The sequence below is a fragment of the Gymnogyps californianus genome, chromosome 1 (assembly GCF_018139145.2).
Source record: "Gymnogyps californianus isolate 813 chromosome 1, ASM1813914v2, whole genome shotgun sequence".
Classification (NCBI taxonomy): domain Eukaryota; kingdom Metazoa; phylum Chordata; class Aves; order Accipitriformes; family Cathartidae; genus Gymnogyps; species Gymnogyps californianus.
The window spans coordinates 99,625,629-99,649,032 of record NC_059471.1 but is presented as its reverse complement, the minus strand read 5'-3'; the positions used below and the strand labels follow the sequence as shown (position 1 = coordinate 99,649,032).

The following is a 23,404-nucleotide window of genomic DNA, read 5'->3' as shown; positions in this document are numbered from 1 at the left end:
TAAAACCCCCCATATTAACAGTTACCTTTGACTTTTTGTTTGGAGTATAAGATTTTGCATTACTAAATATTAGTCTTATATCTTTGCACAGTTCCATTGGAGTGTCATAATTTCCAGCTTCCAGAGTTTCTTTCACTGTACCAAAGTCCATTGGAGTGTCTATAATATGTCTGTAATCCTAGATAAAACATATGAAAAAAGATTCAAGAAGGTATAAAGGAAAAACAACACTTTTGAATTTTATTTCTATAATTTAAGGGTAGCTAAGATGACCACAGATTATCTTAACCATCAGCTGAAAACAGAAGCACCTACCACAGTAGACTGCAACACTTTTGCTGAGACTAGTTGATTTAAAGTCTCCACTACATTATCCCATACAAACTCTTGCTCATTTTCAAGGTCGTCTTCAGAATTTCTGAAGGATCATGAGTTGATACAATGTCACATGCCTGCACATGCAGATTTCCAGTTTCAATTCTCCTGAGTTTCCTCAGTAAAAACTACCCAGTAACAGTAACATGCAAGTCAACATTTTTATTGTTAATCAAAATGAGAAATGAGACTGCTGTAAATCATCATGTAATCCTTTCCCTGATGCATTCACCTTTAACAGCTAAGAGAAACAGAAGGAATAAATCAAGTTCATAGCTCAGGCTCAGTAAAGAGGTTTTGTAGATTGTCCCTCAAGAAACTAGTTTTAATTAAGAACATAGAGATTTATCTAAAATTATTTCCTATAATGGACAGTAAGAAAGCAAGCAAAAAAAGACTGTGAGTGGTTTCAAACCATATTTAAGGTATGACAATATTTGTAGACACCACCACTGCTCTACAGTTGTTTTGTGTTCTCTGTCAATATTTTGATGGATGTTATCTTGATGCAGTAGAGCATACAGCTCATAGTTCTAAGCACAGAGCAAAGCAAATTTCTTTCAATGGTTTGGGACTAAAGCCATAAAGAGAACAAATAGCTCCAAGAGCAATGTGGAGATCTTATTATGGTATCAAATGCTAAAAGAAAAAAAACAAATAATATTTATATCTTACAAGATTAATAAGAACAACTTACAGGATACTGATCCAAATCAACGGGCTGCCTGAAAGGTTCAGAATCTTCACACTGGAAAATTAAATTCACCAGTTCCATACACTGCTTCTTCCAACAGTTTTCATCATAGCCATTTTTCATGCTTTTTCCTTTTTTTAAGCCCCGTCCCTTGGGAAAAAAAAGTTAGAAAAAAGCATTAGTGAAATATAGCAAGAAAAATTAAACCTGATAATCTGTCTGGAATTATTTCTGTAGCAGAAAAATGCACTTCCAAACATATTGTTTTATAATAAAAAGGGCACTATACCACTAGCAGATTTTTTCCTAATCTTTATTAATAAACTCTGACAAATTATACAATTTTCTTCTATCTTTCAAGGGTTTTTTATACTAAAAATAACTAAGGCACACAAAAATATACCTTCTGATACCAAATTATTCTCAAAAGATTTGAATAATACCCATCACTCAAAGTATTCTTTTCCAAGCATCTCAGCTGAATAATGCTTTTATTTCAGTATCATACAGATAACGGAAAACTGTTACACTGAACAGCACTGGTATCAAACTCGTAATTTTTTCCTAGCCAACTATACAGGATGAGTATAGAAGCATTAAAACAGCAAAGACCTATTCAAGCAAAGCTTTTACTTCCTTAATACCATCAAAAAATTCTGTTCTATGATCGTTATAAAACCAAGCATCACTCCCACAGAATTTCAATACAGTCTGTTAACCATTTTTTCCTGCCAGACCTGATTTGAGTATGTATGGTAAAGATTAGCCAACTCACTTTTCTTCTTCTATATGATGTTCTTGGAAGACATTTTTCATCGTCCTGCACAAAATAAAATCAATCACCTTAAAAACTATGTATGAAAAAAGTAGGTAATGGGTGCTCAAAGTGTCATTAGATTTGATACTGTGGTAAAAATAGATTTTTTTCTAATTTCTGTCAATAAGACAGAAGATGGACATATAAAAAAATACAACACAGCATTTGAGAGACTTGGAAAGCAAAATCCTAGATACCACCACTGAAGATTCCCAACTCCAACTCTTGTCCTTAATACAAAGGAAAAACCACCACCAGAAATTGCAATGAGAAGATACCCACCAGCTTTGAACCTCAATGACTAAAGATTATCAGTAATTCAATTCACTGATAATAAATGTCATAAAACTTCCTGATTTTTGCTTGTCCTGAGTTTAGGAAAACACATCTTGTGATCAAGTTACTTTTGGTAAAAAGAAAAAGCTTACAATGTACTAAGGTGATGCTGAAGTAGCAAGATAACTGAAACGACTCAATGTAGTTTCTTCCCTACATATTAACCTGCAAGGGAGAGCAGCTACTTTGCAACTTTATGAAGTCTTGTTAGTAAATGCCAAATTAGAAATCAAAATGTGAAAAAGACATCAGTTTGGGCAGTTTTGGGTACGCTATTAATAAACTTAGAGCACTGCACATAGCATTCACTGCATAACAACAGTGCATATTTACCTCTATCAGATTTAAGATGAATGCACTTTATTAAATTCTCAATGAGGCATGCATATCTGATGCATGATTCATATTGTGGTATACAGAGAAACTGAGAGCCAAAGCATCACTGCAATAGTTATACAGCTTGTCAGCTTTTAGCATTTATGACTATATGAATGACAATTTTGACCTTAGAAATAACCAGATACATATACTTAAAAATACAATGGAAGATAGCTATTCATGTACTCTTGAAATGTTTATATTACATTACTGCACATTAACGTGCTTCAGAAATACAGTGCCACTCAGAAAACACAGAAGAATTTTTCTAGTTGATGGCACACAGTCATAGTACAAAATGCGTATGTTATACTTCTTAACAAATATTGACAACTCAAAATTATTTTAATAAAGCATCTCTTCACATCATTCCCCACATTCATAATATATTCCATGTTTATAGTAGCTACATAAATACACACAAACATCTCTATAAAATAATTGAGCAATTTTACCGAAAATATTTGAAGGCTGGTGGTATTTTCTTACCTACATACATTAATGGAATTATCCACAAAAAAAGCTTACCAGATCAGCATCAAGACAATCTTGTTCATTATCTGTTGTGCTACATAATTCAAAAATGTTTGTACAGTCCTGATCACTGTAATGCAATTAAATCTCTGTTACTGGAATAGCAAAAACATAGCTATCATTTCCTAGATTAAACCCAGCCACAACCAAAAGCTACACGTAAACTGAAAGACAGTAACTAAGAATTAAATGAAATATAAAAATCACAAGATGATTATAATATTAACAAAAGTAATGTTACGTCTGAAAAACTGCTATACTGTGCATTTCAGAAGAAGTGAGGGGAGAAGGGTGAAATTAGCATTAGGGATTTGAAAGGGGCCTTCACACCTGATCTACCTGCAGGAAGACTGCCTACACTAACTTCTCTCAACAATAAACCTCTCAACTAAGTCAGACAAGCTGAAACAGGAACTTCTAGACATGTGCTAGACAGCACAGAACTTACTTTATAGGTTGAGCTACTTTCACGTCAAGTGACATTTTGATACTACAAATACCAGTGAATGCTACTAAGGGAAAAAGTTAAAATGTCTCTATGCGGAACATTTAAGTATTTCCCCAGTTAAGATAATACTCAAAAAGAATTATGTAACTGTCCTACAGTGTACTGAAAAATAGTAAGAAATCAAAAGAAGCAAGATTCACAACAAAGGGATATTAAGATGCTTATACTCTCCCACCTTTTAAGAGCATGAGTACTCAAACACTATTTAGATTAAAGTGCCACTTACTTGATAAACTTTAAGAGCTGGGTAGTGATCTTTTTTGCAGCTCTAGCAATAGCACTCCCAGGTTCATTGAAGGTCCTAGCATTGCTTTCAATATATCTTACTTCCCAAACCAATGCAGAGATTCTCCTTAAAATTAAAAGACATTGCACCTTTAATACTAAGCTGAAAAGCTTAAAAACTGCAAAAATTTTATCTTAGTAATTATCTGTCCATATTAGATTAAGATAAATGTCCTTTGTTGCAAGTCTCATTAGACCAGTCTCAAATTTTTCATTCACGTGGAAAACTGAAGTATATGTGTATGTACATGCACACACAGACACACCCTCACTCAAGGAAGCAAAACCAACAATGTACATCTTTGCTCACTCATTTTCCAACTCATTATTGATAACTCATCTTCAGAAAGTTTGTGAAATTCTAGCATGCTTTGGTTTCATTCTTAAAATTCAGTTAATACAACTAGCCGAGTAAGCACTAGCATTTGTTACCACTAAATTATAAAATATCACTGAAATAATACTGAGGATTGTGGATTCCCTGGATTCTTTAAAAAGGCATGCATTTTTTAAAAAAGCTTACATTTGACCTTATTCAAAAGGAGGGAAAAAAAGTACTATTTAACCACCACTGTAAATTGTAACATTTATTCTGGAAACATCAAAAGTTGCTTGTCACCAAGTCCTGTCAAATGGAACACAAGTTGTGTAGTATATTAGTAATTCTTAACTAATAAACAGAAGGCACAAGAAATTAAAGACAGTGACAAGAAGCTTAGTCTAATTGCATTTTTAAAGACATCTCAGCTATGATGTACTTTTCTGTCTTCCCTCAAATACCTTGCTTTGAGGCCAGCTGACTAGTCAAAGCAGTGCCCTCTGTCAGATGACAGATTTGTAGAAACTGCTACAAATTAAAATTGTAACTTGATAGAAATGAGCTAGCACAACCATGTAATTTCATTTTTATCATTCATTTTTCCAATTCCTTACAATTGTGAAGCAGAGATACCCCAAGTTTGCAGCTCTTCACCTACAGAATTTCAAACTATTTCCCAAATCATTACTTCAGTCTTATGTAGGAGGAAAACAACCATTAATGTCTCTTCACTGTATTTACAGACACTAAATGCAAGTCCAGATGAAGAACACCCTTAAATTTCTTTTAGAGCTATGGATACCCAGCACATCCAGCAAATCAGAACTTTATCATCACTACACTTCAGTTTCTTCCCTCTTTCTCTACCATAAGTTTTATCATTTAAAACGCTGGTGGTAATATTTAACATTTCACCTCTGTGTTTAAGCCCATTTCTGAAAGCAATAAGCACTTAGGAGCTTAACCCTCTTCAAGTTCAAAGTAACTGAAGTACAGCACTTATTTTTTTTTTAATATTTACTAATTTCAAATAGCAAATTTCTCAAAGAAAGAATGTCAAGTGTTTATTGTAACTCTGATAACAGTACCAATATACGCTGAAATCAATTTCCTTAAGAACTAAGAAATTCAATAAAAATGAATATAACGTTGCAGTTATCAAGCATCAGAGCCCTGCTACAGAACACTAGTAATGCTGAATTTGGGTACTGGGCTATTGGTTTTCAGAATGTTTGTAAAAAGAATAATTGCTCTTCTTACTAAAAAAAGTTTAGATCCTCTCACAAGAGACAAACTCAAGGCCACAGTCTCCCTTGTTTCTACTGCTAGTACTAACCTGTAAAATCGGTTAGCCAGTCTTGTCCGAATAGTGTTCAGGTCTGTTGGATAAGCAATCACGGTACAGTACTTGGGATATGTACACAGGTCAACTGGACCAGCAAAAGCTGCTGAAATGTCTGTTAAGAAACAGCAAGATTAATTAAACTATTTCAAGGCTTGTATGCATATGACAATTGAGCCAGGTGTTCAATTGTTATGTACAATTATTCTTAATAAAACCAATGATGTATAAAAATATAAAAATCTCAGTAAAACAGAAAGAACTGCACATAAAAATGTATGACGATTTACAGTACTTTATCATAGGGAATTTTTAAAGGATGCCATGGATATTCCAGGGATCTGTTTATAAATGTAATGTTAGGAGAAAACTATCTAAAGCTTAGATTACACACTCACCAAGAGTCAGAAGCTGATCAATACCGCTGATAATCCGTTCACACGCTTCATCACGAGATCTCATCCCCCACTCCCCTTCTTGGGGTCTGTATAGTAGCTTCTCCACCTCTTCAAAAGTCACGGAAACACTAGCTCCTAATTCTTCAGGCTGATCAACTGAAGAGTGATAGCAAATAGGAAAGGGTAAGAAGTGAGAACACAAAACAACAAGATAAATTGTTAAGTACTCATGCCTATTAAATACTCATATGCTTATAACTGACAAAAAATTTCTTGCCTTAAAGTGCAGTTTGATGCTAAGACCATGGCAAAAAGTAGTACACAAAATGCATACAACAGCAAAGATATCCTTTATTTGCCTTTTCTGCGGTTCTGAATTTCCAGAAGACTCTCTCCTCTCTTCATCTAAGCACTAGACTTAAAAGAGGACTTATACTCAGAAGAGTTGTTTATATACTTTTGTTTTAAATGCACGCCCTAAACTTCACAGGATTGTAACTTAGTTTAATGAGTCAATTTGTGCCCCCAACCTTTAAACATGTGCAAGATAGGCAATATACTTTGTGACATCCTTCCTGGTATTAACAACTGTGATCTTTTGGACATTTTTAAAAATATTTGTTTTGAACATGGCAGATTAATTGTTTCAAAGCAATAAGAACTAGTAGAAATATAAAGCTGCAATGTATGGTTCTGTGGAAAGGGTCACGCTTCCAAAGACTAATGCAATCTGGCCAATGCACAATGATTGAGTAGATAATGTATTATCCCTGGATATCTTTCCCCCTCAACTCCACAGATTGTTTTTAGTACATCTGCAGTTTCTGCACTTTCATTGTTTTTGAAAAGCTAAGTTCCTCATTTCATTTGAGCACTTCAAAAGGAACAAGCATGTGAAGGTTACTGATCAGACACTGTGGGTAGGCAAGATCACTTCTTTGTACTGATTAGGACAACTGGAATTAGCAGATAAATTATTTTTTATTAGCAGATAAATTCAACAGTATAAAGCGTGTAGGCTTAATTAGCATCTGAGAGTCTGTCCATTAAAAATGAAAGCAAGAAAGAGGATAGGGTCCTTGTCAGTGTCACGATGACTGTAATCCATGAATATGTTGCATACAAATTCTAAAATACATTTCAGCTACAACTACTGTAGAGAAAAAAACCCAAGCTTTAGTGGGGGATCTTCTAAGTTTACAAAAGGACTATTTTTTCCTTAAGTTGAACAGGGTTAGTCTTAATAACCCAAAGTCATTTCTAGTTCTCTGTTCATTATTGCATTAAAGGAGCCCTAACAGTATTTGTTATCCACTGAAATAGTACTAAAGATAAAGCAGTTCTTCAGAAACAAATGGATAAAATACAAAAAGGTGCTAGAAAAAGCTGAAGGGGCAGAGGTGACTCAGATGATCCTTCTAACTCATCTTCGAGCTGAAACAAATTCTGCCACCAAACTTCCTGAAGACAACACTAAGAGAAAGCAGCAAGTAATGCTTCTACACTTACATAGGGTTGTGTAAAGAAGAACTCAACATGGTATCTGGTACTCCATTGCGTAAGTGCTCAAGAGGGATTTTCTCCTGCAGGAGTAACAACTAAAGCAGAATGACAGACTAAAACAAACAAAACTCTGTCCTTCTCAACAAGCACGTAAAGATCTCTGCTTTGTGTTCTTTGCAGCACCCTGGTACATGTGACGCAGAAGACTTGTCATAACTCCTGGCATGTTTTATATCTCTCTCTCTCTATATATATTTATATAGTATGACCATATGGTCTAATCTTCAGGAGTAAATGGGTCAGAAAGCTGAACCCCCAGAAGGAGGGCTGCAGTGCTTACAGTACAGGTACAGATAGTTAATATATACACAACAGCCAGTCCACACCAATAGTGGTTTAGTAAGCACACTGCTGAAAACTGAACTTTCAGGTCCACATGCACCAGCTTTTCCTGGTCTTGACAGCATTGTCCCTGATAAGAAAAGAGCTTGACATCTGATACTGTATCTTGATAATCATGATACAAAACTTATGCTTGCAGGATACGAAAGGTAACAAATTAAAGTTGTGACCTGCTAGTTAGTCCAACTTCAGTGCTGTTCTTCTCCCATACATCTATCTTAGTAAACTGAATGAAGAAGAAATATTTTGAGAGAAGAGTGGCAAATGCAAGGTACAATTTCAGTTTGATCTGTAAGTCATTCAACTGAAGGAAGGAAGAGAAAGCAAAGGAGAAGGGGTTTAACCCCCATTTTATACTATATTATAAAGATAATAATGCTTTCCATAAATGCACAAAACCTTTCTGTAAGAGCTTTACTTCCCTACAGAGTGCCATTTTCTGCCTGGAAAGAAAGGCAGAAAATAAGGAGTTCCGGATTGTCTTCAGACAATTTTTGTTCTTCCTCTAGCCTAGTGACTTCTGTGGTACTTATCCTTGACCTGTTCAGAGGATGTTCTTCTCAATTCTTTGACCTTATCCACAAAAGACACACTAGCTTTTAGCTTTTTTCTTTTTGTGTCCCTTCCCAGTTTTCCTATGGTAAAGTCGTAGCTCCTCAGATCAATCAAACCTTAAGCTCTTAACATGGCAAAGTAACAACTTATTAGATCAAAGAAAGAAGTTACAATTTGCCTCTGATATAGCCCATAAATTATGACTTACACATGTAATACTATCGAGATTTAAATTAGCATCTGTAGGATGTCTCTGTCATTACATTGCCAGTGTAGCAATTTCAAGAATTCTAGTTCCTTTATGCTATCAAACTCAAGTGGTTGAGAACACTACTCTTTGTATTTCAATCCATAAGAGGAAGAAGTGATAACCAATACACTGATATAAACAGCAACTTAAACCATAGTATACAGCGTTCAGAAGAAATTGATACTATTTGTCCTGTTAACAAAATAAATCCTGACTTAAGTTCACATGTAAGGCTTGTGAGCCTCTAGCAGTAATATGACTTGTCTCTCAGTGACATATATGGGAAGCATTAACCAGTTCACGATGAGTAAGAAAAGCTTCTGTATGCTAGGAGACAGATGTTGGTGATGAGAAAACGGAATGTTTCAATTAAATCTCTGTGTGTGTGTAAAACCAAAATCCTGCTGATTACTTGTTTTCTATAAACTAAAATGTATAAAGATTTCAATTTCACATTTTGATTTCAGACTGTTTTGCAAAATTTGTCATCGCAAGATATGACTGAAGCAGCCAGCTAACAATTCGAAGATTAGACAGTCCGGTGGCTACTGAGAACATCCACATGTGTACAATATACTCGTATTTAAGAAAAAAATATACCGTAAGCCTTTCTGGTGTCTGGGAACAAGCTAACTCCTAGCAAAGATTATTAAGAAAATTAGTACCTTTTTGACGGCTTACTCAGTAACTATTCTCTCAGTATTTCACAAACTTTCCTCCCTCCACCCAGCTGGTACTGACAAGTACTGGAAAACTGAATTGAATAAGACAAACCAGGAATCCAACTGTTTCATTTACAGTTAATTTGGATTTGACCAGCAAACTTCATAAATTGCTGGTTTTAAACTATCTGCAGTAAGGATTTGCTGACTGGAAATTATTTTATACATATTCTTCCCCCACCCCCTTATACTATAATGTATTACAACAAACTAGTTTTTTGAAACTTAAGATGTTTTTGAAACTTGATATTTGGAAGTAGCAAGTTCTACTGCATAAGCCAGAGCTACACATTTAAAGTATTTCCTCCAAAATTGCTCTGGAACATGCAAAGGGAAAAAATATAGGTACATTCAAGGTATTTCACCAAATCTGAAGCAAGACTGTCTTTAAGAACTTTCTTGCCTAAACACACAAAAACACCCTGCTGACATTCTCTGTAATTTAAAGGATAACTACTACCATATCAGTTCCACCTGTTAGGTAGATACGCACAATGGATACTGTACTCGGCTGACTTAGTGGCAAGAGTCGCAAGAAAGATAGGAATCATCTAAGGTCCACTACCTGCATAAAGCGAAGGAACTGGAAAGAGGGAGAAGCACATTAAACTTCTTTTTTTTTAAGGGAGTTTCTACCTACCATTATCAGGAACTGGTTCCATGTCCCACGGGCTAAGCTTTTCAATTTCACCGTTGTCCCATCTGATTCACCAAGTTTAAAAAAAACAATAATAATTAAAAGTTATCTTGACTCAGAAGTATTCCCTCCAAGCGTATTTAAATCACAGCTGTTTTTAGGTATTAATAAAATATACTGTCTAAACATGCATATAAACAAAAGCATTAGCTAGCAATCGGCTGTCACAGTGCAAAAAGGAAACACTCTTCATAATGAATTTCAAATTAAAATTGTGCTTCTGATTTTGACTATATGCAGCTTACCCAATATAAAAATCAATTTTACAAAGCCTGTATCAAGAAGTTGCAGAACAAAAATAAGCCATATACTTGGAAAAATGAGATAACAACATCCAGAGGAAAATACAAGAAAAAACACGCACGACAGAGGATTTTTTTGCTAACCACAACAGTAGTTGTAAAAGTCCATGGAATGTTTCAGAGAAAGGAAGAACAGTAAGTGAGGTATTTGGTATATTAACATTTCATTTTATAAGGCATACCACATTAAGACAAAGAAGAGAGTAAGTATAAAATGAAGAAACTAAAGTTAAGTAAGGACCAAGAGGAAGCAAAGGCAAACACAGTTGATACCGATAGTGTATCTGTATAGCCACTCTGATACTTAACTATTAGGTATGAATATCATTTTGAGATGTCTCCAAATCCTACCACTTTTTGGCAGATTTTTACATGGTTTTAACAACACAAAAAATAGCAACAAATTTTGGTATTTCAAAGATAAGAAATGCCCAACTGGATCAGCTTAACACCCTACCGGTCCAGCTAGACCAGTAATTTGTGTCTTTGAAACTATTATTGGGAGGTGCTATTTATGGAGACCATATGATCCTGGTACAAGTCCATTCTACTCGTACTTCCAGCATTTGTGATCATTGTATTCCTCTAGGTACGTTTGTGAAGACATCCCAACCTATTTCCTTCAGTATCTGTTTATTTTTGTCTAATACCTTTTTGAACCTGCTAATACTGTTTCCACAGCCTCCTGTGCAAATGTATTTCCAAAGTTCACTACCCCCAATGTTAAAAAAAACAAACCCAACCTCTTTTAAACAAATCCCCTACAGACTTCAACACCTACCTCTAGTTCTGTCATTACAGAATTTGGTGAATAGTAATTCTCTATTCACCTCGCCTATCACCTTTATGATTTTGTGAACTATGAAGGCACCCCTTTCAACCTTCTCTTCCATCTGAAGAGTCACTTTTTTTTTTTTTTCCAGTCTTAACCCCCCACAAAGCATCTGGTACGTACTCTTAATTATTTTAGTTGCCCTTCTCTGTACCTTTCCCAAAGTCATTACATCTTTCTTTAGATGCTGAGACCCAAAATGCATCAAGACATCAGCACATCACAGTGCTAGAAAGCAGTGAGCAATGCTGTTTTGTCCTTGATACCCTTTCTGATGGTGGCCAACACTTTGTTGGTTTTTGTAGCTGCCAGTGCACACATAGCTGACGTTTTGAGAACTGTCAATGACTACCTCAACATTTCTGTCTTCAGCTGAATCTACTAATGAGCTCAATGTCATATAAGCATAAATAAGACCATTGTTCCCTCAGATGTCCTACCTAACATACATCTGCACTGAAAAGTATCTGGCTTTTTTTTACCCAGTCAGTTTTATGAGGTCCTTCTGGAAGTCCTCACCTTTAGGGTGGTATTTGACTACTACCTGAAATGGCCTGTGATATTTACAGACCTTGGATATTTCACCGTGCGTGTCCCCCAAGAGGCTTAGAACGACACTGAGTAAAGCTGGTCCCAGCACCAATTCCTGGGGGAGCCCACTACTCCAGCCTGAAATACGATTGTTAAGAACCACTCTTTCGCACCCTATCCTTTAATCAATTTTCAACACATAGAAGTACTTGCTCCAATCCTATGTCATCTTAGTTTCTTTAACATCTCTTGAAGAGAAATCCTGTCAAGGACTTGTTAAAAAAAAAAATCCAAATATATGCTGTCCACTGCCCACTTTATTCATACGCTTACTGACAAAGTCACAAAACTTCAAAAGGGGTAGAGAGGCAGAACTTCCCTGTACAGATGCAGTGCTGGCTCTTTCCTACAGCTTGGTTCATCCTTATGCTCAATAGTATTATTCTTTATTATAGGCACGTAACAGAAACTGAAGTCAAATATATCAGTCTACAGTTCACCAATTTCCCTCCAGAGCCTTTTCTGTTGGCAGGAGTTACAACAGCAATCTGCCAGTCCTCTAGTACAGGGTCCAACTGTAGGACAGTTTGCAACTTTGCCAGGAGTTTCATAGCAGAGTTCTTCAAATGCCTAGGTGAATGTCATCTACTTCTTATGATTTAATAAACTTAGATATTTGATCTAATACCTCCTGTGTATTTATTTCAAACAAACTGAAAATTGAGGTGATCATCATCATCATAATATTTTATAACTAGAACTCTGCTCAGGCAAGAGCACCTCTCCATTATTTTGGATTACCCATCGACTTAGGAAAACTTGGATCCCTCCACATTCAGCTTGTTTAATGTTTATGAACTAACAGAGTTCTGAAAGCTCTGAAAGTTCATCTGTTCGGTTCTCCTCCCCAGTTAAGGTACAATACTTCAGAAGCCGTTGGTATTCATAAATGTATATACTACTTCGTAATATTCCATGAAAGACTTTATCATTACAGTTTAGTATAGCTTAAGCCCCATTTAGTTCCACTTAAGCTCCATTCATCCAGGTAACGAAACTTAATAATATATAAAGCTGCTTCTACACAAATACCTATTTTTGTCTGTCCAATAAAATAACAAAATATTCAATTTATACGTCTTCTATTTATTTATTTATTATCTATACAGCAGTGATAGTGATAATTTAAGATGATTCCTGAGCGTGTGACAACCTGGTTACTGATAAGACTTTCAATTAAGTTATGTGGCAATCACTCCCCTTCATCTCATTCAAATGTGGTTTCCCACACTCTCCATCGAGTGTTTTGAAGGCAACTTTCAAAGGTTGTTTTGGTATAAAATAAAAAGCGCTTCTATTCCAATAAAACTCTTTGTCTCAGAAGTGGCAAAGAACAACTGCAGATCCTCAAACTTAGCTAGATTAGCAAAATTCTACCATCTAAAAAAGCACCATAACCCAAATCCTGAGTGAAGAAGAGAGACAGCATATTGCAGTTTTTCCAAGACAGAGTCACAACCAGTTGTGTTTAGGTTGTTTTTTCCCATTTAAACAGATGTAAAATGAATTGTATTTAAAAATCTTTTTGCATCCAATGTAAAAAGCATATGAAGGCAAATTAGGAAGCTACTGCTGCTGAACCACATGCAGATTCTTGGGTAGACAAGACTTAAGATTCTTGAACAAAGGATCGTATTTACAAAAAGAGCTAAGGACCCCGCCAAGTCACAAAACCTAACTATACCTGCAAAATACGGCATTTTCATATACATATCTTAGGAGTCTTCTCTAGAAGAGGTGTTTATGAGTCAAGGTAGAACAGAGTCACATTCTCTACAAAAGCAGCACAAATCTTTAAAGAGCTCTCTTTTGAAAGTGGTCTTTAAAGAGTACTGCATTCCTTACCTATTCAATTATTAAGCTAACTTCAAAGCAGCTCTAGACTTTCCTCTGTTAAAGGCTGGTGCGTTAAAATACTAAAATATCATTTAGCATTCACAGAAGAAAGGAGCCTAGGAAATTGGCTATAGGCTCTTTTTCATAACTGGAAACTTGATATTGAACTGGCCAAAAAAACTACCAAAACTCCATCTAAACTTACTCTTAAGGAAGAACTGTGGTAATGTAACAAAACATACGAAAAGTATAACATATGGAAGGTAATATATATTCCCTCTGGTAGCATATCAAAGGTTTTGAGATATCTAACACATAAAATTCAGTACTTTGAAATAAGATTTAGTTTTATTTTCATACTAGTATATGGACTCAGTGGATTTTTACCCTGTACATCATTTTACAAAACAAGGGAAAATATACTAGCCAGTAACTTGAATATTTTTACCCCTACATCACCTGCAGGAGATATGCTCCAAGTGTACTATCCCTCATGGCTGGGACATGAGTAAGATGTCAGTAAGCATCCAGGACCGTTTTAGTTTGTCAGGATCCTCTCTTTAAGGTAAGAGGAGAGTCCGAAGGAGAATGAAATGAGAGCAAGAAATCAATGCACAGATAGTCTGGATTTCAGTTTTTCATCTGTAAGTACTTTCTCATTGTGGGTGATTAAGCAACTGTCAGAAAGAAAAAACAAGTATTCGCACATACTGACAGATCCTTTATATATGGATCAGTCTTAGCTTTATCACTGCCAGGAACATGAAGAAGTCCTTTATGGTCAGATGATCTGTTGTAGAGACTTAATGTTGATGCCACTTTTATTTATGGCACATCAAGAGTGCCAATTTGCTAACTGTAGCTGTAGAAGCAAAAGTGAAAATTCACTTGCCAAAAGCATACAGGCAAGAACTTCAATCTGGAAGTTACTTACACCTACCCACTAAGGAAAATCATTGGGATAGATGACAAGTAAAAGTAGATGAGACAAGGAACCAAAATACATAACAGAACCTTGGCAGTCTCACAGAATTGTCTATTAGTACTTCCTTTCTTTGGGATGAGTGACAGGTTCAAAAGCCTCCGAGTAAAAAAAAAAAAAAAAAAAAAAAAAAAAAAAATAAAAAGCCCTCTAACAACGAAACTCTGAATATCAAATATACTGTAAAAGACATGGGAAGAATCTCTGATCATGATAGAAATAGGAATATTATGTATTCGCTGATTATTCTCCTTACAGTCCTCCCTTGCTGGAGGAGTCCAAAGCAAGCAAGATCCCAGAACCATTACAGACAACTTGGACAGGGCAGGACAAGGACAATATCCTGATTCTGAACACTGAGATCCAGAGTTATCTTTGTTCGCCTTTTTCCTCCTTTGTGTGAAGGACCTCTTTGTCGACATGAAAGAAGGTGCACAGGAACACCACTAATATCAACTGTCATGGGGGGATAGTAGGGAGGCATTTTTCAGAACACACCTTGGTAAAGGAGGTATGGGTCCAACTATGTTGTTACCAGTTTGACTTGGATGTTCCTGGCCTTTCCTGTTTAAACAGTTATGTTTTTCTACTCTAATACCCTTGATTTGCTCAATTTGCCATGTTTTGAACAATGCACTTGATATTATATGCCTTCATCTAGGCAGTCTTATCTCCTGACAAGTAGACTGGTCAAAAGGATTTGTCTGTTACAGGTAACACAGGGTTACATTATCTGCCAGTTATCTAGCTAAATATCACTGAAAGAGGAAATCAAAAGGTGAAATTGCAAGTGGGATCTACACAATAGGGAATATGGCAGAATACCACTTGGCAGTGAAGAGACTCAAGTTCTGTCTTCACATTCATGTGTCAAGCGTGAAGAAAGAGCAATGTTTGGAAACATCCTCTACAGGAGTCTCAAGTGATAGCATGAGATCATTTTATACGTACACTTGCTCCTGTGGACTATAATGTGAAAGACAGAAGTGTGAACTTGAAGCATAAGGATCAAGATGCCAGCAACAACAAAGAGATTCAGCATGCCCCATCCAAAACTAATTATCAATGAAGAATAATCATTAATCTACACTGGAAATTGCATTGCTTGCTTCGTGGAAGAGATTCAGCACTAGTCATTACAGAAAATGATTCGCAAATGTGAAAGAGGACAGTAACTTCTTTTACGATATTACTATTCACTAAAATGTTGCCACAAGCTATTACATACTCACGTTGTGCTAGATTAGCAACTTGAAACCATTAAGAAGTCCTAATACAACCAGTAAAATCATTTGAACAATTTATACATTCTCATACCAATAAGCCAGCTATGTAAGAGGCAACCCACACTACTAACATTAGAAGTGTAAAATCTTTTTATACTTACTTAACACTGTAACACTGGAAGTGACTATCTGGATATTGAGGCTGATATGGTTCTTGACCCAACACTGTTCCAAACCACCATGCATCATCAATAATGGATCGGAACCTATCAGCTAGAGCAAAAAAAGTCTGCTCAGAATTTCTACTAAGAGAAGTTATTTAACTATGCTTCTTCTACATGCAATTAGAAAAACTTTAAACTGAAATACACTAATCAAAAGTTCTAAACCCACTGATATTCAATAAAAGATGAGACAACTTATTATGCCAAAACCCCGCAAGTGCTAAAATCTAAGTAAGTTTGCTACTTAGCTATAAAATAAAAGGGAACACTAGAGTCTCAGTATATGTTTTGAAGACTGTATCTCAGATCTATGGTAAGCCCTCCAAAATGCTTAGTACAGCAGTTAGTAGGCTCAAATTTCTAATGGGGAAAGGGACCTTACCTACCAGAGAGCCCTCTGAAGTTACAAGCAAGTAGCATCTAGCATATTCAGCAATTAGCCAAGGACAAATTTTTTATTTCAAAATCATTTAGTCAAATACTTAGAAAACACACTTACAAGCTTGCCAGTTCCTTTGCCGTGCTTCATCATAGAACTGACGTAATATAAGGAAGTCGATAACATCTGGCATATCATGGTATCTAGATTAAAAAAATAATCTCTTTCATGTGTGTGCCTTAGGACTTTAGGAAGAAGCTTAAAAAGAAACGTATGTTTAAATATTTTTCAGAAAAATAAAGATGCACATACCTGATGGAAAATGATTTGTCTGTATGTTTTCCGGTGGCATGATCTATAAAGGCAAGCTTGAGGCAACACAATGTGGGAGGACCAACTTCATATCTAATTCCAACAATTTTTACCAATTCCTGATCCTACAGGTAAGAACAAACAGTTTCAGCAAGTATTACCTTCAGGACTATGCACAGAACTATTAACTTAACATTAGTTAACCGAGCACATGAACTGTACCCACATCCAAAAAGCCAAAAATATTGAAACTGTAGTTGAGATTTCAGTGGAAGACAGTCTGTCAGACTTGGCAATTTTAACACAGCTATTTATATTTGGGCTTCCCACAGGTAACTCTGAAGATACTCTGGTAATTGAAGACACTTTCCCCTATTGTTTCCACAGGGAAACATTATGGGCAACGGCACAACCTCAGAAATCAATGTTTTGCAAACAGTGTAATACAACTCTTCATTCACAAACTAGTAGTATTGAACCCACAGTATCTTCAATGCAGACCTACCCTAAGGACTACTTTTCTCCATGGCTCCTTGTGTGGATTCAGTTCATAAATGTTATTTCTTCTAACTGCTTCAATGTAAGCTTCATGTCCTTGTCGGAAATATATTACCTTAAATAAATAAATAAATAATCAAAACCCACCCCCAAACAGTAAATGTTTTCCTGTATTTAGTAACTATAATGTTAGTTAACACAAGCAGTTAAAGATTTTAATCAATATTCCTACCTCGTCGCCCATCTGAGGAACAAAAGGGGATCTTCGAAGAGCTGTGTCTGTTATCCAAACGGGAGGATGCCAATCATATGACAATTCCAAGTTTACTGGTTGTGTTGGAGCATTAGCCTTCACATTTAATAGAGAGCAAAATTAGACATAACGGACATATTGCTGACGTGACGTCAAAACAACTCATTGCATTTTAATTTGGTAGACAAAAGCTTATCTTGTAAAATACTAATGTATATTTCCAAAACATATTAGCAAAATTCCTCCAAGGCTTTGCTCAAGTTGTAACTGTATTTGTAGTACTAATACTAAGCATTCCTTTCCTATATGAAGATTTGAGTGAGCAAGATTACTATTATGCAAATCTTAAGAGAAAGTTTTATAATTTAGATGGCAGTCTCAGTGCCCAATTAAAAATCTATCAAGCTGCAAGAAAATATTTGAAGATGAAAAATTATAAGAGATACTGCACAGTAAATATCCATATTAAAACAGTTCCAAAAATATCATTTTGAGAATACTTGGAAGAAAGTGAAAAGATGGAGAGAAAAACATACCAAATTACCCCAAGCATTAAAAAAAAAAAAATCTGTTTGCCCCTTCATGGTAGAAAACAGCAAATAATAGCTATTGTAACTTAAAAAAGAATAATTATTTAAAATACCTTAAAAATTTTGGTAACTTAAAAAAGTAATTATTATAACTTATAAAAAATTAAAAATTCAACCCAAGTATAAATGGCCAACATAAATACAGTGACTATATCCCCTAAGTTTTCAAAAAGATACATTACTTAAAACCAGACAGTTTAACAGGGTTTTAGTCTAATATTCTGTACAGTTATTTAATAATCACATTTCCCCTTTGATACCAGCAACCTTGAGAACCCTTTTTTATTTGAAAAGTGAAAACGACTTCACTTGGAATGCAGATTCTTCCATACAAATCAGCAGACACCTTGCACTTGGAATGGTCTCAAATTAATTCAGAGTACACTGTATGTAGTGATACCAGTATCCTTGTCCAATGGCAATAACAATTACTTTAACAGTTTCCAGTGAAAAGGTCTAAAAACCTAAGAGAGAAATTTATTAAAGAATGAGTAGAAGAAATTAACTGTATACCTCCTCCTGCTTTTTTGGTTTGGGCTTTTTTCTCCTTTTTCTTCTTCTTCTCTTTGGAGGAGAAGATTTCTCTGCTGATACTTCATCTTCTGAAGTACTGCAATATCTGATAGCTTTCCGTCGAGAAGTCCGTACGGGAGGTTGTAGGTTAATCCCTGCATCAGCGATCCAGTCAGAGTATCTACTTGAAGAATCACTGTCCATAGTGGATAGGGTCAGGGAAAATACAAACATAGAACCAAGTTGTCAATATTTCAGAACGCTAAATTCTCTTAGGCAAATATCTGCAGATATAGATCACTGTTGAAAGCACTATCAAAAGAACTAAAATTACTTTGACCTGTTGTAACAATTACTTCACTTGATGTTTAACACAATTTTTGGGGAACACAGTAATTCAAAGCATGTTATTTAAAAAAACCTCAAGTCTGGTGAATTCTAAAATCAGTAATTTAATTCAAGAAAGTTGTGCAAGGAAATTCTGGACTAGTTAAGAGCCCTCCCTAAAGAGCACACTAGCCAAACACTACTTAAATTCTTTAAAGACAGTTATACAAATCTCACAGGTACACATTTGCTTTTTTTATCTATCTCTCTCAGTATTTTTTAGTTCTACTACGATAGAGTTCTAGAAAGAATACCTAAAAAACCCTACAGTAAAGTGATTAAAAAGTTATAGATAACTTCCGTTCTAAATAAAATAACATTATCAAAATTTAGATTTTTTTTTTAACCATATTTTCTAAGAGCAAGCAACTGACTCTTGCTGCATTATAAACAAAACAAAACAAACCCAAAACCAAACAAAACCCCCCACCCCTCAAAAACCCAACAGAACTAAGCACACTATAAAAAACATTGCAGACTATCTTCTTTCTCCTTGCCATCTAGCAAAAAAGCAAAAGGAATTGAACCTACATTAAAAGACAGAAATGTTTTGGTGAAATGGAACACTAAATAACAATGCAATGTGTCAGTACAGCACAGTACCCTACAAAATATTATTACTTACTGTGCTGGTTTTGGCTGGGATAGAGTTCATTTTCTTCATAGTACCTAGTATGGGGCTATGTTTTGGATTTGTGCTAGAAACAGTGTTGATAATTCAGGGATTTTTTCATTATTGCTGAGCAGCGCTTACACAGAGTCAAGGCCTTTTCTGCTTCTCACACCACCCCACCAGCAAGTAGGCTGGGGGTGCACAAGAAGTTGGAGGGGACACAGCCGGGACAGATCACCCCAACTGACCAAGGGGATATTCCATACCACATGATGACATGCTCAGCATATAAAGCTGGGGGAAGAAGAAGGAAGGGGGGCACGTTCAGAGTGATGGCGTTTGTCTTCCCAAGTAGCCATTAAGCGTGATGGAGCCCTGCTTTCCTGGAGATGGCTGATCACCTGCCTGCTGATGGGAAGTGGTGAATGGATTCCTTGTTTTGCTTTGCTTGCGTGCATGGCTTTTGCTTTACCTATTAAACTGTCTTTATCTCAACCCACGAGTTTTCTCGCTTTCACCCTTTCGATTCTCTCCCCCATCCCAGAGGGGGCGGGGGGGGGGGGGGTGGAGGTGGGGGGTGAGTGGGCTGCTGTGTCATGCTTAGTTGCTGGCTGGGGTTAAACCGCGACACATATGAAGCACAACAGAACTTCCATACAACTTTTAACTTGCCAAAATTCAAGTAAAACTCATTACAGTAAAAGCTGGGATTTGTTTGTTCGCTTTTACCTGGAACTATTACTGTTGCTTTTCTTGTCACTTCTCCACTCTTCCTCTTCATCGGATGAGCCAGAGCCCTCACTTTCTTCGGCTTCCTGAATTTAAAAATATGCAGAGTCAATCCAAAACTTTCTCACAGCACATGTTTTAAGGGTTTGAAACATAAAACACTTTCTCCATTCATGTCTGCATATTATCAAGTTAGGAAGAAATTTGGTAGAGAGAGTTGTTAAAATAGAAATGAAAGTAGTTCTTCTTTGTAGTTGATTTCGATTTACGCTATTAACCTCAGCAGTGCACTACTGATCATTAACTTCTGTATATTCACTCACATTTTATTAGCCACATGTGGATCCACCTGCTGTAGCCACTCTTCACAAAGCAACACTTCTATACCCCCTACCATATGACAGTTCTATTTTTTTCCTAGAATAAGTTCACATCATTTATCAAAACAAAGTGGCAGGCAATTTTGATTCCTTCTAATTCCAGACTCATGATGCTGTAATGACATCATGTAAAGTATACAAAAAAAATCTAGCTCACTAGAATGCAAAGGAAGAATTTAAAGATTGCAAAAGGAACAAATCAAGGAAAACTATCACATCTCCCATCCGCACACAACATGGGTATATTCTGTTACAGGAGTAGCACTTCTGTGATTTTTTTTTTCATTAGTTATGCAAGTTAAAATCAGGTGATTTTTCTGATTTTAGTATCAACTGATTGACCAAGTACTAATTGGGTGTATTCATACATATATTTAAATGCAAAACTAAACAGTCAAGATACATCAAAATATATTACAACTTAAGTCACTTCCTGATTGTTGTTCAACAATCTATTTGCATTAACTTCATGTTTTAAATGTGTTTTCCATAACTGAAATGACCAAGTATAATGCATTGCTCATGTCTCAAGTTATATGTTGTCAAGCAAAAAAAAAAAAAAAAAAAAAAAAAAGTAAGAAAACAAGATTTAACTTGCAACTTCAAGTTTGATACTATTTGAATTAGTCCAATTGAGTCATTTTCAGAGTAACAAAGTTAACAGTCTTCCCCCTAAGACCTGTTCATGCAGTGTACAGGACGGACAAGACTCACTAAGTCAGTTCTTCTCTTTTATCCTACCATTTGTAGGATTAAAACAAAAACAAACAAACAAAGAAAAACATTTACATCAAAGCTCAGCTTCTTATAGTATTATTAGCTTTAGTATTATTAGATCTAACATCACTTCTTCCAAAATATTTAAGTATATGTAGTATTTACAGGACAGTGCGCATAAATATCCTATTTGCACTTTGTGTGCTTTGAATTTGTCAGGTGCCAGAAGTCTCCTGTCAACTTGTCTTCCACCCTATTCCCAAAATAATGAAAACTTGCAATTTTCATTAAAGTGATTTATTGTTTTTAAACACATAGGAATTCTTTATTAAGAGACTAGAAGAGAGTCCATTTCCAAAAAATACCATTCTTCATCTTACTTACAAAATTATCTTATCTCCTGAATGTCCCTCATTTTGTTCACCATTCTTCCTTAACAAAGTGACTAGTCCAACAAGTCTGACCTTCTCTACTCCTTCCACTTCTTCCCCCTTTCCCAGCTTGAGACTATTTCCTTGTGTGCAAGACAACTGTAGTCCAAGCAGTCCTACCACTGATTTACAGCATCTGATAACACAACAGTCAAGAGCTCCTGCTACCTGCTACAGCAAAGTCCCATTTCACCCCAAGCCAGGACAAACAGACTCTGTGGAAGAATCACATTACCAGGCCGTAACAACACTTTATCAAAAACCTTCAAAATTTCCAGTTTCAGGCGTGTGGAAGGTTTTCGCAGAGATACACCAAAACACATCTAAAATCCAAACTTCACTTTAAGCCAACCTCAGCACTGTACATCAGTTTTTTTGCCTTGGGCTGTGGATTTGGTTTAGAAGATTCTCAGCAAAAACAGTTCAGCCATTTATAAAATGACAGGAAAGATTGCAATTATTAAAGTGACAGATAACTAGGTTTGAGAAGTGCTAACAATAATCATGCTTACAGAAATACTTTCCCTGGTAAAAGAGGAAGGTTTTTTGTTTGTTTGAAGAGAGAAAAGGCACATTTGCATGAAACTTCACTTATTGAGGAACTCAAGTTCAAAATACAGAACTCTGAAGAGAACTCACCTGCTCTATAAAGCCAAAGCAGTCATCTCTTTCCTCATCAGAGGACTCCAGTTGTTCAATGTTATTCCGTGTTCGGTAATTGGGATATTTCCGTCTATGCAGTCTACGCTTAGATTGTATTAATGAAGACTCAGAGTCACTCTAATTTATATAGGAAGTGAAAAAAAGAAGTTACATAAAATTATATATGTGGCAAACTTTTATGGGGGTGAAAGTGTGGCTAAAAGCAGTGCTGAATGTAAAAACTGAAACAGCCTCATCACATCACAGCCTGATCACGTCAAAACTCCTTTTCACAAGAAATAATTTTCCTGTAAGCCAATAGTTTTTAATTTGCTGTTCCCAATTTAAGATTTAGTAGTTGTTCTAAGAAATTGCTCTTTATAAACTACTGTGACAGGTCCATTCACATTACCTCATAAATATATTTACAGAATCAAGACATTAACTACCTACAACGTGCAATTCTGAGAGGACCAGAAATCCTCAACTCCTCCCAGTTAAGGGGATCATGCAGTAGAATTCTTGCGTCAAATTGTTTTGTACTGCAAGACACAGAGAATCAGGCCACTATCTTATAAAAAAAGTACAATAACCAATTTTTCCTTCTTACCGATCTCTTCCAAAAAACCACACGATGAAAAAAATCATTCAAAACAGGGAAAGTCTGAAAAAGTTGCCCCATACACAAAATATTGTCATCTAAAGTAAAATGACAAGGAAATAGCAATATAGCCTATAATTCTTCAAATACAGGACCTTGAACATTCTGACTTGCACCTCAATGCTTTAGCATGGACTTGCAACAACTGCCTTTGAAACTTTAACTGCAGTAAAACCAGAACGGCCTGAAAT

At 35.8% G+C, this 23,404-nt stretch overlaps 1 protein-coding gene across 1 annotated transcript in view; it reads right to left on the bottom strand.

The window, feature by feature from the left end:
• BRWD1 (bromodomain and WD repeat domain containing 1) overlaps window positions 1–23,404 on the bottom strand; it is a 62,698-nt gene that overhangs the window by 14,818 nt on the left and 24,476 nt on the right. Inside the window, exons 21-36 of the mRNA XM_050890830.1 lie at window positions 22,550–22,690; window positions 20,383–20,468; window positions 18,654–18,849; window positions 17,530–17,646; window positions 17,305–17,412; window positions 16,800–16,924; window positions 16,608–16,690; window positions 16,046–16,157; window positions 10,059–10,120; window positions 5,987–6,142; window positions 5,583–5,703; window positions 3,869–3,994; window positions 3,129–3,204; window positions 1,845–1,889; window positions 1,073–1,219; window positions 26–178 (exon numbers count right to left, since the gene is read on the bottom strand). Coding sequence (XP_050746787.1) covers window positions 26–178; window positions 1,073–1,219; window positions 1,845–1,889; window positions 3,129–3,204; window positions 3,869–3,994; window positions 5,583–5,703; window positions 5,987–6,142; window positions 10,059–10,120; window positions 16,046–16,157; window positions 16,608–16,690; window positions 16,800–16,924; window positions 17,305–17,412; window positions 17,530–17,646; window positions 18,654–18,849; window positions 20,383–20,468; window positions 22,550–22,690 — 1,854 coding nt within the window. The remainder of the gene's footprint in view (window positions 1–25; window positions 179–1,072; window positions 1,220–1,844; window positions 1,890–3,128; window positions 3,205–3,868; window positions 3,995–5,582; window positions 5,704–5,986; window positions 6,143–10,058; window positions 10,121–16,045; window positions 16,158–16,607; window positions 16,691–16,799; window positions 16,925–17,304; window positions 17,413–17,529; window positions 17,647–18,653; window positions 18,850–20,382; window positions 20,469–22,549; window positions 22,691–23,404) is intronic.